At 34.7% G+C, this 16,658-nt stretch overlaps 1 protein-coding gene across 5 annotated transcripts in view; it reads left to right on the top strand.

Annotated features, from left to right (window-relative positions):
- TAPT1 (transmembrane anterior posterior transformation 1) overlaps positions 1-12,030 on the top strand; it is a 46,517-nt gene extending 34,487 nt beyond the window's left edge. For all 5 annotated transcript variants that reach the window (XM_085304256.1, XM_085304257.1, XM_085304258.1 and 2 more), the window contains 5 exons: positions 1,466-1,525; positions 2,964-3,032; positions 4,522-4,598; positions 8,300-8,460; positions 11,219-12,030. In XM_085304256.1, coding sequence (XP_085160382.1) covers positions 1,466-1,525; positions 2,964-3,032; positions 4,522-4,598; positions 8,300-8,460; positions 11,219-11,448 — 597 coding nt within the window. In that variant the 3' untranslated portion in view covers positions 11,449-12,030. The remainder of the gene's footprint in view (positions 1-1,465; positions 1,526-2,963; positions 3,033-4,521; positions 4,599-8,299; positions 8,461-11,218) is intronic.
- Positions 12,031-16,658: the final 4,628 nt, after the last annotated feature.

The following is a 16,658-nucleotide window of genomic DNA, read 5'->3' as shown; positions in this document are numbered from 1 at the left end:
TTTCCTGATACAGTATGCTTTTGAGGATGTCTTTAATGTGCAGCAACACCTTTGCTTCTRAATTAGTAGTTCCAGATTCATAAATTAGTTGAAATGAGCATGTAACAATTCACATAATAGTCACAATTCATATAACTGGCAGATCATTTTGTGAAGCAATTGCTATTTACATTTGCAGAATTTTACTTTTTTAATATTTTGCACAGAGCTTGTACCTTTTTTCTAAACAAAAACGATTGTGGCTTGAAATACAGACTTAAAAATTTGAGGTTGCTGAATCTTGCCTGTAGGTGAAAAGTAGAATCTAGAGAGAGAAATGTTTTCCTTTGTTATTGCTGCACTAAGATAAAGTAGGTTAGCTCTTTGTTTTCTGTTTGTGTAATTTCTTAGGATATATATCATGCAGTTCTTCTTTYAAGGTAGTTGATGAGGTCACTTACTGTGTAGTAACATAACATGATACATTGGCCRTTTGTCTTTAACACGGATATGTTAATTCAAATGCACTTCATAAATTTGTGAAGAGATGAATTAGTGTTTTTTCACTATTCAAACCACTCTTCAGTAAATGAGGTCAAAACTTGGAAGTGCTATCGTTTTCAGCATCTCTAAAGTAACTGTGTTGTGTGGTGAAGAAACAAGTTTAATAGATATATTTAATAAGCTCCCTTATGCCAGAGGCATTTATGCATGCCCTACTTTCATACAGAAAGTGCAGAAAAGAGAAATAATGAAGTCATGCTAGCCAAAAATATAGCATGCTTCAGTGTGCTGAAACAGCTGTGGGGGGTGACAGTTTTTGCAAGGTTTATTTAACAAGCTTTCTATTTTATTGTACAAAGTTTTAAAGATTTATAGCTGTTAGGCCTGATGTTTTTTTCAGAAGTTTTGAGCACCTGTAATGCAAGCTGCCTTGCTTTTTCTTAAAATAGATACTTTGCTGTCTTTATATGCAAAGTGATTTTAAAAAGAAAAGAGAAAGCAGCTTTCACCTTCCTGTTGCGGTACCCTATTTCAAGGGGTCCTTTGCTTAGTCTATTAGTAAATTTGTTCATGTGTTTAATTTGATCCCAGTGCTGTCTTTATGTAGTTTAAAACAAATGAATTGCATGAAAAAGGTGAACGTTACTTCTCTCACTTTGTAGTGTTACTGATTATGCTAAAATTGGTTAAAAAAAAAATAAAGTCTCATTCAAATTCTAAAACTTTACTGTGTTGCTTGTATATACATGTATTTGTGTATACACTAAAAATTACTCAAATTATCTTATCATARAAATACAGACTAATCTGTGGGTGAAGGATGCAGTTATACCTCCTGAAAACTAGGTCTGACTTTAAATTAATGCATTAAGCACTTGTAATACTCTTACTACAGAAATATTTCATTAATAAAACTCTATTGCTTCTATATAGTGTGATAACAAAAATTAATCATACATCTGATGTGCTGGATTTGTTCCAGGTCTACAGTGAGTACAGAGCCAGTCTTGCATTTGACCTTGTTAGCAGTCGACAGAAAAATGTAAGCCTGAAAATAAAGGCATTTTCTTTTATTAACTAACGTTGTGGGAAAATACCAGAACAAAAATGCTTAGAACTCTTTCACTCCTATAACATTGACATTGTGCCCTGTTCATGGTGTGTGGTTTTTTTTGTTTGTTTTTTGTTTTTTGTTTTTTTTGGCGGAGGGTGGTGTTTGTGTGTTTGTTTTAATGAGATAGTATGAGTACTTCCTTGTAATTATATTCTTCTCATTTTTATCCTATTGTTCAGGCCATTTGCTTTACTTGATTTATTTTTGAGAGAAGACTTTCAAATACATTGATAGTCAGGATGAATAACTTTGACATTTTTTGAAATGTGTGGGAATTAAGTAGGCTAAACAAGACTTTCTTGAGAWAACTTTAAATGACGTTTCTTCCCATTTTATTTTTAACTACAGTATATCAAAATACAATGTCTGTTAGAAATTTTTACAATTTCTTCACACATAGCATGCACAGATGTTTAGAGTATAAATGTTTTTACCATGCATGTTGTTTCTATGTTATTGTTACTTACAGAACACAGATCTGAAAAAACAGTTCTTTGTTTTTATTAGTACTTGTTTTTGGAAGACTATTTAGAATGCATCTTTYGTGGATGAGAGCTTTGCATTACCCTAATTATTAATGAACTTTATAACTTAATTTATGTAGCTTTCCTGGGCATATGCAATAGCTATTTCTAGAAATGCAGTAGCTGTACCTCATAAAAAGTTTGACCACAGTTACTTCAGTTACCACACAAATTAACTTTTTTAATAAAAAGAATCAGTTGGGTAGTTCTTAAAATTGTCTTACTTTTCTAATGACCCTCTGAGGAAAATGAGCCTTTACAATACTACCTAATTCCAGCATGGAGGAGATCTCAATACTGCATGAAAATTGTCATGCAGAGCAGCGTTGTTTTGAGTGCAAGTTTAAACACACTTCTTAAATGATTTTTAAGACAGATATCTTGAGGCTAATTATAGGTGCTTGTAGAATGATTTTTAAAATCACTACTGTGATGGATAATTGTATTTTTATCCGTGTTGGAGGTTTATCTGTTTAGTGTTTGAGGATCAAAGTCGAGATAATACAAAAACAGTTTTTAAATAAGCTAGTTATACTGTATAGATGAAATAGTGTGTTTGGATTCAGTGTCCTAATTGCTCTTGATTTAGAGCTTTGTATTATACTCTAATTGCTCTTGATTTAGAGCACTGTAGCTAATCTTACCAGTCATATTAGTATTATTTGTTTGTGTGAAAATAGTTATCTGCATTTACATTTCAAAAGTTGAATAAGTACACTTTATACTGCTGTAGTGTTTATTAGCAGAGATTTGRTATTTATCTAGAAGATGTGCCAAGCTAAAATAAGCTCATTCCTTTGTATAAATAGTTCAGTATTTTTYYYYTTTTTCCCCCTTTTTAGGCATATACAGATTATAGTGATTCAGTTTCCAGAAGAATGGGTTTTATTCCTCTTCCACTGGCTGTTTTAGTAAGTCAAATCTTCTTTCCTAYCACCATTTTCTGTCAGTATCTCAGTTTTTGAAAACACATGCTTGTGAGATAGCTAGCTCACTTTGTCGTAAGGAAGAAAAAATCACCTTTTTAAATAACTGAAGGGGTRCTACAAGATTGAGTTAGCGTTCAGTATAACCTACATCACATACTAATTGTGATTTCATGAATATGTTACTGTTCATCAGCCTGGCATAAAAGGCTGAATATAGATTAATATTACAGAATTTRTAAGCACTTGGATTGTTGCAGTGGAATTGCACTACATCTGTGCTTGTTAAACATTTATTCCTTTTGGCAAGTATCCTGTTCATTCACTCAGAATAGTCAAAGCAGCTGGCTGCCAGAAGGTTAGCAGTAGTGCACTGGTTTTTTTTTTGTTTTTTTTTTTTTTTTTTTTTTTAGATTCTTTATAAAAGTCCTTGTAGTTGTCCCTGCAATGTTATGTTCAATGGCTCAGTTTTCCTTTGTATGGGGAAACTGAACTTCTGAGCTATTGTAGCATAAATGATTCTGAAATACTTGCCCCTGTCTGTTACATGGACATGCTGTTAYAAAATGAATCACTTCATTATTGGAATGGTGTCTGTGTGCTCTCTGTTCTGAATTAACTATTGCAGAATGTTTTCTGTAAATCATTGCTATGATTTTTCTCTCTGTGCATATGTAGACAAGCAGTAGTTGCCACGATAGTGGGAATGTGTCCTTGCTTTGCCAGCAAAAATGTTAATTCACAATATTCCTGGAAGACTAGCCATGTAAATTGCGGTGTGAGGTTGGGGGGGAGGTTGTGTGTGTGTTGTTTTTTGTTTTTAATCCATTGTTTTCCTTTGAAGATGGGGAAAGATACTGTGGACAGGTTTTTTTATCTAGCTTTTATCCAGGATTAAAAAAAAAAGGCAGAACCAACCCAAAATGATCATTATGATTTCTTTAGACTTTTTTTTTTTAAAGTACTTCCAAGCAGAATTGGATTGAAATGCCTTTCTCAAGTTAATCGTGTTCTTAAATGTTATCTTGAATAATAATAGATTTAACACAAACTGAAATACTTTGYTAACCTGGAACTCTAACCACCACAAACGGCAATAAAACTGAGACAGCAGGTTGGGATTTATGCACTACATCTACAAAATGATGCTCTATTCGAATTATTTTAACCAGTGTTTCACACTTTAYTGTTTTATTTATTTTTCTTGGAGGTTTGTTGGTTTACGTTATTTCAAAGTCAAAATGTTGTTTTGGCAAAGTTAAAACTGGTATGCAAAGTTAATTAGTAACAGATGCTAATATAATATTTATTCAAACCAGAATCTTGAATAATCAGTGCTATCAATGGAAACAGTAAATTACAATTAATGTTTCTATTTTTGTCTTGAACTTACCCATGTGAAAAGTCCTTTATAATATTCTGTTAAAAGTTGCATGGTTTATGTTTAACTGTTTAACTTTTATCTTTAAAACAGCTAATTCGAGTTGTAACAAGCTCAATAAAAGTACAAGGAGTCTTAGCTTATGCTTGTGTTGTGCTGTTCTATTGTGGGTAAGTACTTACCATTATTTGATCAGATTTTGAGAACTTTWGTTGATACTGCTAGCTTTAAATAAATATTGTGGCCAAGAAAAGGCAAAAATCTGCCTTTTAAGGTACGTGGGCAAGATTGTATGGTGTCATCCTTGTACAGTTACGCACATCTGAATTTAAATAGAGCATTTTATATGCRTATTTTTAATATAGAAGATTTAGTAAAGATGTTTAGGGTAGATTTTGAGTTATTCTGTGCTGTAATAATTTGTGATGAGGGTAGTTATAGCCAAACAGTTGTTGTAAGGATGCTTAGAAGTCTGTGTAATATGGAATTTAAATTGCAGTGTAGAAATTTGTTGAGCAAAGGGCAAATTTGATTTATGTTCAGTTTTGGTAACATAGCAGRTATTAGCCTAACTGTGAATAGAAGGGCATTTCTTTGAGAAAGTTCCAGTCTTAGCATACGTTTATTTGATGTAGATCTGAATAGAATCTCTCTAAATTTATTTAATCTAGATCTGAATGGAATCTGTCTAAATTTACAGGAGACTTTATGCTGCTGCATGCCATGCTTCTGCTTTCAAGATAGTTGTGCGGTCTGGTTTTTGCATTCAAATTTTCATCTAGAACTATTCCTCTATGAAAGAAATGATTGCAAGTAAATGTAAAACGCACTCACTCATGAACGGACATTGAAATAGAGWTCAAACTGGACCCTCAGTCCCATGACTGTATCTGAGAATCTGAGTATTAGAGCCCTCAATAAATAACTTCAGTAATGCAAATAATTTGTAGAAAACTATTTGAAAGAAGTTATATTGACAGATGAGATGTGTGTATTTGCACGTTAAATCCGATCTACTTTGCCTGTCTTGAGGAACTGGCTGTATACTGTGTGGMGATTACCAGTTTCTGGGAAAGTTGCTTACTGAACTGCATTAGCATTTGTGGTCCCTCAGCACTGATTTATTCTAGAAGAATGAATGCCCATAAAACTGACTGTAAAGAATTAAGCGACTCAGATTGCTGTGGCACAAAGAACAAAGTGTATTCTGCAGTGATCCACATGGCAATTCACACTGTGTTTATACATACCTGCTCAAAATTGCAGAAACTGTCCCTCCTAATGCCCCATCAAGTTGTTTTTGTACTTGAAGACAGCAAGACTTTGGAATRAGACAGAAGTGGAAGACTTCTAGGTCTGGTGCAGAGGATTCTGCAGGCTCACTGGAAGAGAGGTCACTATTTTCAAAACAAAATTCCATTCAGAAGAGTGGGATCACTACCTATTTTTGTGACTAGATAAGTCATGCCAGCTTGCTCCCTTCTTTGTTCTGACCTTGATTTGAAGGAAAGGCAGGATTTGGGCTGATGTGTCCTGCGTACCTCTGAGTAGAGGCATTCTTCTTTAACGTAGGTAACTAGGACCTTAAGATGCTGTAAACAGACCAAACATTAAACTGTTTGTCACACTTCTCTACCATACTTTGAGGGTCTTTCCCAACCTAGCGTGTGCAGGGCCCATGTTCTCCTCAAAGCTGGCCCGAAGTAGTTGAAAGCATTAGCCCCTGATCATCACGTTCATGCTATGGTGTACCAGGTTCAGCACCTTCATATACTCAATGTTTTTCCCCAATATATGTAATATTCTCCTACATCTGCTACTTCAGTTCTGTGGCCAGTCCTGGATTTTCACAGTCTCTGTGGCTTGGAGAACAGGAAGAAGTAATGGTATTAGCGTGCAGGATAAATTGCTGCTCTTTGAAAGTGTTGTTGCTAGTTGCATCCATGGGGAAGCTGTAGTGTGCCACAGATTGGAATCAAGGACAAGTATGTTTCCTAGGAGAGGGGAGAATTGTTAGAAAAGGTGAAGAGGCAGCAATGAGGACCAGGTTCAGAGCTCTAGACCAAAAAGATGTCGTGGACTGGATTCAGGCCTGCAGTTTGAGAGTTTTACCTTTAGGTTGCAAGAATAAACACATCTGTGACTTATTCTCACTCCATGGARAAGTGAAAATACAGCTTCTACTGTGATTTCAGATTTTGAGTTAACTCAGCTCCTACATTTGTATTTGTATTCTGAACACAAATTTCAGTTGTGTCTTTTGTATTGATATTTAGCAAAAACAATGCTGTATATTACAATACTCAGGAGTCTTGCCCTGCATTTGGAACCTGAATTTTCTTTTTCTAGGATTTTGAGCAGTTTCAGATTTACGTGGTATCTGGAAACTTGAGCCTGGGGTGGGTCAAGGAAAATAAAAGGGGAGAATCACTAGAAACTTCTATATAATTTTCCATGAGATGTTAAAACTGTTTAAGCACATATGTTTAAGCACATATTGCTTAAACTTATTAAAAATGGAGGAGAGCTGCTCTCAACTCAGTAGCAAAATCTGTCCTCATAACCTAATAAGATTGTAGAGAACCATGGCTTTCAACTTGTATAAAATGGTATCTTTTTTATGGTTGCTTGGATACTGAAATGACAACTTCTTTTGAACACTGAAAATGGTCTGCTGTGCTTGTTCTTCCATTTCTCTCAATGCCTTATTTCTGAAAGTGAATGTGTTGCATAAAATTCCCTTAGAAATACTGGGTACTTCATTTTCCTATTTGACATGTTCTGAATACATTAATGCAGTGAGAGATAGCACAGTTGCTGCTGAAGAATGCTTGGGTCCCTTTATGATTAAGCAGTTAGACCCACTCCATGGATTTTAATCTGAAAATGTTCGTTTATCTCCAAGTCATCTTTTTAGCCTATTACAGCGATGTCTAAAATAAGCACTTTCAGGGAGTGGAGAATGAATTTAGACTGTATTTGAATCTCTTTTTTTGGTTGGTATCTGTAGAGAGGCCTTTTTTTTTTTTTTTTTTTTTTTTTTTTTCTTTTTTAATCCTGCAGAGGATAGGTAGCTATTTCAGTGCTGTACTGCAGTGAGCTTGCTGTGCTTTCATCTTCAGAGTGGACATTGGTCTGCTACAGGCCTAGCATGTAATGTAACATTAACGGAACTTTTATTTTACAAAACCCATTCAAKCTATAAATTTTAAAGCACTGAATGGTAGACAAACCTTCCTGTTCTTCAAATGAGAAGATGAGTCTAAGGGACTTAAGTGATTTGCTGAACGTAATGCTGCAAATTGATGACAACAGAATCTGCTATCAGCTGGACCATGCAGTGCTGCCTRTTAGTATTTGTTGAGTTTTATGAACTGTCTTTTGTAATATGCAGAAGGACTTATTATAACATTCCTGCAGTTTAATAAAGTTAGGTATTTGAGAGTTCTTGTGCTTTTAGTTCACTAGTGATCCTTGGCTGGGCAACACTGAAGGCCACAGTTTCAACAGTAGCACATTTAATAGTGGACTTGCTCCTTAAAKGGCATTTTCTAGTTCTGTGTTTAAATATTTGATGTATTAAATGGGTGCTGAACTGTCCTTTTAGTCATTTTGTTGAACAATGATAAACAGTATAAAACTTGACATTTTCCTCTAAATGCCTTCTGGGATAAAAGGATTTTCTATTTTTTTTTAAAGCATTAAGTCTGAAACAAATTGTTGAGAAAAGGAAGTTACGTTTTTGATCTTGCTATTGAAGGTTTTTAATTTATTAGATAATCCTTCCGAGACACTAGTAACTATATGCAATTATTTTTATTATGAGTTATTTGATATTGCAAATATATCAGTAAATCCTTTTGTTTTTCAGGTTAATATCTCTAAAAGTCCTTAATAGTATTGTTTTGCTGGGGAAATCATGTCAGTATGTAAAAGAGGCAAAAATGGAGGAGAAATTGTTAAATCCTGTCGTGACTGCCACCCCAGGGAAGCCAGTCAGTAAACCGCAAAGCAAATTTAAATCTACCCAAGGTAAATGTAACTGTTTGGTTTTGTTTTCAAATGTAATGAAACAAATTGCTTGCAGATTAAACTTAATATTAAATAAGGTGTATGACATTGTTTATGACAATGGGCCCTTGCTGATCRTTGATTGTACAATATAGCAGCTGTGAGCACAAGTCTTTAAATGTAATAGAGCTTCTAGCTGATGTCTCTCCTTTTGGGTATAGATTTTCATCTCTAAAAGGTTCCACTCTGATACATGAAGAAGATGGAAATATTGGAACAGTAGCATGTATGAAAATACCACTACACAAATAAGTAAAATATTTAAGTGTCACCACCTGGCAGGTTGAGGAAGTGTTCCATGCATTTTTTTTTTTAATGGAAATGAATATAAAATGTGGTACACAATAGGGTATAATTTAAAATGCTAATGAATGGAAAGAATTAAAAACTTTATGAAATCTGAATAGGAATTTCATATGATTTCTGAGAACACCCTTCTTTCAAGTCTGTTGTGCAGTGTGATTTTTCTTGTTTGGGTCCTCAGTGTTAGCTGTTAAAGTACTGTTACACTGCTTGTTAATAATGTAATGGGGCATTATATTATATTYCTGTGACACATTATAGAAGGAAAACAAACCTTCATTGTTGCAGTCAACTGAGTTGAGTTGTGTGTCTTCTCTGTGTAGAGTTCAATGTGAGAGCCCTAGAGAACATAACAATAAGGCTTTTATTGTTTTTGCTCCATTGCTTGCCAGAGACTTGAACAGCTTGAAATTTAAGGTGCTTATTAGTTGTCATAGTGTTGCGCCAGCAATAGTAGAGTTAAGAATCTGTCAGTGTTTTAGTCATAATTCCCTGTATCTGAACTCTGTCAAATCTCATCAGGCTGAAACTTAATGCATAATTTTTTGATAACTTAAATTCATAGAGTTGCTTTAGTTTCATGAAAGAATGTGATATGTATCGGTCTGAATGCCTTTTGCATTTCAATAGAGGACTCTAATAATGATAATGTTTTAGTTAAACATGTTAATGTGATACTTAGATATGGAACTTAATAGCCATACTTAGAAGACTGACTCTTGAAAAACCTACTACTCATAGTAAATAAATCCTGAAGACTGTTTTTAGCTGAAGCAGCAGCAAGCTTACYGGGTCAGTCAGCAGAGATTTTTATTCCCTCAAATGGAAAAAATTTAATTAGAAGGTAGCAATCAATAAGCTTTTGCTAACTTTATTTAGACTATTCTTAACTTTCATCAGTGTTAAAAATTGAGCTTTCATCAGTTTCTGCAATAATATATACCTTTTAATGGGTCTTTATTTACTAGAAACCTCAATTATGTAAAAGAATGATTTCTGCTTCCCCAGCTTCTGTGTCTCCATTACTGCTAGGCTCTGTAGTATTGATTAATCCCTGTGCCCCACTTACGAGGTTTATGTGGTGCAAACTCTGTGCCAATTTATTGCTACAATAAGTGTAAGGGAATTAATCTGTAGTCCACTCTCCAGAAGCTTATAATGTAAATTAATTTATTTTCTTGAGAATTTCCCCCTTTTCTGCAGAAACAGTTTAAAATTTTGGAGGATAAAGTTTCAAATTTCTTGAAGAATGGGAATTCTAATCATTGGTAATCATTTGAAGCTGACTAGTTACTTCTGTGGAAGTTGCTTGGTTAGAAAATACTTCTCTGTAATGAAGCTTTACAGTTAGCATTATTTCTCTCCRTTCTTGATGCAAATGCAGTACCTTTGACTTGTATAAAAGTTTAAAGAATAATCTGTTTGCCTAGAAGCAGAAGGTGGTATACTGTGAAGTGATACTATAAGGAAGAAAGTTTCTTTTTTTTTTTTTTATAGTAGTTTATATAGTGCTGATGTATCTCTGAAAATAGCTGTTTCAGTTGCTACTATTCTTGTCAAATAATGTTTTCTTGGATTTGTCTGCAGTACTCTCAACATTAGTCAGATTTTTTTCAGTTTCCTGATTTTAAGAGGTGCAAACAAGTAATAAAATGTGATCTCCTCACTTTCCTATGCATTTTAAGTATTTTAGTATTATACTAAAATATAGAAACAACATATGGATTTTATGCAAATATCTTAAGTTAAAGGGGCCAGTGTTGAATTCCGTTGAAGTAAGAGGCAAAAATCCTGCAATAAAAATAGACATCTTCAATGATCTGCTTTAGAATCTAGTGCTATAAGTGTAGCACAGTCCAAGTTSTTTATTAGCTCTCCTTAGAGCTGTCAGGTTTATTGCACATATGTAGAGGGTTAGACACATTTAGTTTTTTCTAGAGAAACTCCTTTTATTCATTCCAGTTGAAAACGTGTGCTTTACATAGTGACTGTAGAAAATCTTTCCATGTAAGCCACCAAAAGTAAGTACATAAGCCAGAAGAAGCAGAGTGCAACATCTGGCTGCTTGTTTTTTTGTATCCTTTTATATATCTTGCATAATCTGCTGCTTAGGCTCTTGCTTCTTCTCTGAACTTCCATAAAATTCATTTTTATTCTTTTACCAATTTAGAAAAGTAGAGTGGTTAATAAGAAAGTTCTCCTTGTAAACCTAAGAAGAGATAGTGAGTTGGTACTTTAWTAAAGTTACCTAACTTCCGTAGATTATTCTTCTGTTGCTTTTGCTGCTTTGATGCATCTCATTTTCTAGATAACTTTGGATGAATCTGGATGTTATCAGTTTGTGTCAGATGATGCATCAGTATGTCTGTGTCACATCTGTGATTATCTTTTAATTATCTATCTCCTTTTCCAACAGGAATTTTCACAGATGAAAACGGATCTACGTCAGTTACAAATCAGCCTGTGCATCAGAAAGAGAATATGCCATCTTTACTTGTAACCAGCAATTCTGATCAATTTCTAACAACTCCTGATGGAGAAGAAAAAGATATAAGCCAAGACAGTTCAGACTTAAAACACAGGTCTTCAAAGAAAGATTTGTTGGAGATAGACAGGTTTACTATCTGTGGAAACAGAATTGACTAATTTTTTTGGGTGGTTTTTTAATCAATGTGCTAAKGATACTGAGCTGTTGGGACAGCAGATGCTACCAGAATGGACAGTTGCCAAAAAAGGCACATAAATATTTATTTAAAAACTTAAATTATTAATGGCAAACAAATATTAATTTCTTTCTACAAGTAACTTGGCTTGGTGTCAGGTCAAGTAGGCAGTAAGCTCTAATTTGCCTCTTGGAAAAGGTGGTGGATTGTGAGTCTCTAGCCTGGTGGCAGAGCTGCAGTATCACTTTTCTGGAAAATAGACTGGGGAAAAAGTCCCGTTTTGCATTATAAAACCATGCTTCCAGAACATGCTACTTTTCCTGAAGGTTCATCCAATGTAAGGATATTCCTGGAAATGTATGACAACTTTACAGGAAGCTTGCCTTCCCAGTTATGTTGTTTTATTAAACATCTGCAAACAGAATTCAAAACTTGTACTTATCAATGAATACATAAGAAAGCACTCATACGTTAAACAGTAAGTCAAGACAGTTATTCTTGTCATCAGAAAAATCTTTTCAAGATGTATCTGAACTACTCAGAATAAAATTGTCTTTAAATGAAAGATCTACTGCATAGTATTTTATCTAAATAGTAAACACCAAGGAAAAAGATCGTAAATACAAAATACAGTGAAGGTTCGGCTTAACAGTGCAATTATGAAGCATAATCATTTCTTGTGTTCAGTTAGGTCCTACCAAGCAAACTATTTATAAAATTATTTTAAAACCTGAGAACTTCTTGTTGCTGTGGAAAAAGTAATAAAAGGGCACTTCTATATACTAAGGAAAGGCAGTGTTAATTGCAGCAAGCAGAGCTGGTGTTGCATTGGAACTTTGACATTAATGCAACAAACAAATCATTACACTGCATTTTGGGTTTAACTCTTTAAGAATGACATCTCTGTGTTAATCTGAGAAAATGTCTATGATAGCTTAAATGGGCAATCAAATCAGAATTACTCATTTTAATAAGTGGATTTTAGTCAAACTTAAGTAGATGGACTAGACTTATAAAGTGCTTTTAAGCATTACAATGCATCTTAAGTTCTCTTCACACCAGAAATAATGGGAGAATTCATGGAAGATGGCTTGGAATCCTTAAACCAAGAACGAAATAAATTTCAGCTCAAAACTTTAGRTTAGAGATTGACATCAGAAGGCATCTTTAGCTAATGATAAATTCTGCATATACTGTTAAAATGCAGCACTGATGTCTTCAGGTGCCTTTCAGATATCTAAGTAGGCATCAATTTCACTTTCCAAGGAAAACTTATACAGATGCTTCAGTACTGAAGAAATGATGACAAAAGTTAGTTTTCCACTAATTCATAATTCATCAGTGTGGAAAAGTAGAGATTATTTGGTTTGTAAATGTAAAATGTGAAATTTCATTGTAATCCCTGAAATTTGCAGGACTATATTAATATAGCAAATGGGGATAAATGCACAGAATTATATGTATCTGAGCAGATATAGTAATGAGATAGCTTTGCCATACAGATTAACATGGTCTACTTTGGTGAGACCTTCTTGCTGCAATCTTTCAGCCTTTCCTCTCCCATAAAGAGATGGAGTAATGGCCAAAATTCATGGATACTGTTCAGGGATGAAAGTAGAAGAAAGAGGATTTGCACTGGGGAAAAATCTGAAATCCTTTAATTTTTGATATATTTTATACCAATTGGAGAGGTGCACACGTTCAGATTCAAATTATCTGTTGATTTGGTGTGTCTTATTTTTGAATTATTTAGCAGTTGATAAAGGAAGCTTGGAATTGCTTTCTTTTTTTCTGTTGAATGACATTCTGTATCAATTTTATAAGTGCATCTGTGTGAAACTTAATAAATCAATTTTTTAATATTTGTTTAAAAAAGTAAAAGTACAGCGTCGGCATTTCTTTGTTAATATTCATAGTTGATAAATCTGCAATGTATTTATTGTATAAAATTCTAGTTTCCGTGTGGTAAAGACTCTGGCAATTGTGAGATAAGAAGGTGCATTAGAACTGATTTATTATTGGCTTTACTTCTGCTTTTTTTTTGTTTTTGATGGCAGTTGGCTGTAGCCCCTTGTAGGAAGAAAAAAGATGTTGGTGCTAATCTACTAATAATATATTGGTTAAAGGCAAAAAAACAATGCAAATGAAAAATTGTCTTAAGGATGTCCTAGTCTGTGTAGTTGGTTACTACAGTTGGACTTGTTACACCTTCACAGCAAAGCCAAACGCAATTCTAATGTGCTTGGGCAAATGCTTTACTTAYGCTTTAACTATTACTGTCACATGCTAACAGCTAACTGCTGTATGTCTGTGTCCTGGCCTAGATCTCTTGCACTGCTGCTTTTATTTGTTTTTAATTGTGCTAACTAGATTAGATTTGAAGTAGTTTATCTGTGCTCTTGGGTATGGCAGTTGCATTTCCATTGACTGTGTAGGCATAACCTTGATTTTCTTCACTCATAGACCAAAATAATTTAAAAGTGTTTGAGGCATGGCTGAGAGGGCCTTGCAAAAGACAAGTTCTCYTAAACTCTTTGGAAGTTCCGTAGAGGCTCTAATGGGTTTGAAATTTCATTGTTTTTCACTTGCTCCAAGCTCTCAAATTGTTCTCACCTTCTCATTCATGACTTAATAGAGACTCCTTGGACATCTAGCTCCACATCTTTAATGAAAGCTCATGCTCTTTCTCTGACCCTGAGCAGTCCTCTTGGATCTCCAGAGGTGGTTTGCTGGGCAGAAAAGCAAGGTAGCCAGGCCTAACTTGCAATCTGTATGTGTGTCTTGTTTTTTCTTTCTTTTCTTTTCTTTTTCTTTTTTTTTTTTTTTTTTGTAATTTTCTTGGAAAGTTCTGGTCTTAACAGTGAGATAACTATGGAGAGCATCAGAGGTTAAAGAGTGAATAAATGAAGTTCTTCAATTTATAAATCCTTTCAGAAATAAAATCTGGACAACAGTGRTGGAAGCAGTGATATTTCAACTGAAGTCACAGTTGCCAAACTAATTCCAAAAGCACACACTGATTTCAGTGTATGTTCRTAATGAGATGGATTATGGGAGCATTAGTAACAAACATGTTTTCCACAGGATTATTAATTATTCTTTGAAAGGTTTTGAGGCCTTTCAGATGTTCATCGGCAAAGCAGAACTTCCCCTCAAGCAAAGTAGTTTCACAATCACAAGGACGCTGTTAATCTAGATGGATCATAATTTAGAGTTTGAAGCTTTTGAGCTTTATTGTTTTTCTTGGTGATAAATTTTAAATGCTTATTTAGRAGTTAGATTTTGTAAGTCAGCATAGTTTTTAAGGTCAACGTTGTAAAAGGCAGTATGTGCCTGGTTGTGGCTGTTCAAATGCCAGCTGAGCTKTTGGGGTACAATTCTGGATCTTTTTGTTGGTGATAGGCAAGAGAATGAATGAAACTTCTTAATTATGCAAWTTTTTTTTGTCTTACAAGCCAGGCTAATCTGCTGTGAGGAAACTGGGAGTTATCAAATATATGTCTAATGTAACTAGGGCTTTGGAAGTGTTCTTCACAATTGCTAAACAGTATTTTCAAAACTTTCAGAGTAATTGCTCTATCTTATAATTTGGCTAAGTTTATTTTGCTGACTCCAAGGGAGCAAATGGTTGTGTGTGAGTACTAAGCAGCTAGCAAAGATGGCTGTAACAAACACTGTTGAAGGCTGTAYGGCAGAACCGTCTTTGTCCCAAGGAAGACTTTCTGCATATAGTGGTAGAATATATTTAGACTATGAAGGTTCTCAAAAAGACCTGATGTATCATTTTTAAATGTTTTTGACTTTGTAGTTCTAATGACAGGAAAAACCTAAAATGGTAATAGCTTTTTAAAATACTGAATACAGCCTGAATCTAGAAACTGTTGTGCTTCCAAGACRGAGAGGAGTTGTTGCTTTGTGAGTACAAAGGTCTGAGTTACACTAGCACTACCTCGGGTGCTAATTTTTTTAGAATGACTCTGCATTTTCTTCTGTCTATTTGCTAAATATATTCTGTTACTGAGCAGGCAAACAACAGTATTGTATTGCACTTACTATTTGTATGTTTATGTACAAAAACTTACTTTGGCAATCTCAGATTGGTGATACTAGAGCAGTGTTGCAAGATGCTTGTATTTTTCTTAGCGGTATTTGGTGATCAAGAAAGGTTCAGGTTTTTATGCTGGAGTTGATTCTTTCCACCCACACTTAGTTTGTTAAAGTGATGATGAAGTTTCTATTTATACATTGGCTGTGTCAGATATTAGAAAGAATGTGTTCCTGTGATGCCTAGTCCTCACAGGTGCTTGTATCTTTTCCTGCTGAAAAGGAGTAAGGATTAAAGCAGTTCAAGAATTGCTAAATCTTGTTTGATGCTGACAGCTTAAAATATGTAGTTCAGAAGTTGATCACATGGTCTTGGAAAATGGTGACTGCTTCACAAGTAAGTGTGGCAATTAAACTGTTAAAATACAACTCTGGGCAGCACATTCATAGTCTCAATACACAAAATCAGAACAGGAACATCAGTATGTGAGCTGAAGCTGGCAACTGGAATCCTRGTGGTGGGACTGCAGTTCAGAATCTGCCTGCAGGTCAGATTTGCACTTGACATTCTTGTTAAAAGCAGCATAGCAATACAGTCATCACCCAACTTTTTTCTATAGCTAAGGCAGCAGGAGCTGTGCTAAACTTGTCTCTACTGGAAGCAGTCCTTGGAGCGTCATGTGTGCATACATGTCTTACCTCAAAGCTACGGGGCCTTGTTTTTGGTTCAGTTAATGCTCCGTACCATTTGGATTTCTGCAAGGCATAGCTGTAATGAGAATGAATCTTACACGGAGACTTGGTATCAGCTACTGATCTGAGACGGTGTCCCTAAGATAGCAAAGAACTGACTTACTAGACTGATCATAAAATATCTTCCGAGTTGTCTTTAGGCCTGTGAACTGACTGGGACACTGGAGAGGGAGAGCTAATTCTGCTTGAGCTGTGTGGTAATGGTTCTTCTCTGGAATGGAAAATACTCTCTGGAATAAAACTTAGAGAATGGAAGGACTCCTGGTCTATAAAGAATGTTGATAATTTTCTTATTTTTATATTAATTGCCTTTTCTTATTCCAGACATAATTGCTGTTTTAGGGTTTGGCATAATCCCAGGTAGCTTTCAGTAGCCTGTAGTGAATTAGTTAAATG

Source organism: Rhea americana, unplaced genomic scaffold, assembly GCF_003343005.1.
Source record: "Rhea americana isolate MKP2758 unplaced genomic scaffold, rheAme1 scaffold_205, whole genome shotgun sequence".
Classification (NCBI taxonomy): Eukaryota; Metazoa; Chordata; class Aves; order Rheiformes; family Rheidae; genus Rhea; species Rhea americana.
This window is presented reverse-complemented; position numbering and strand designations above follow the sequence as displayed.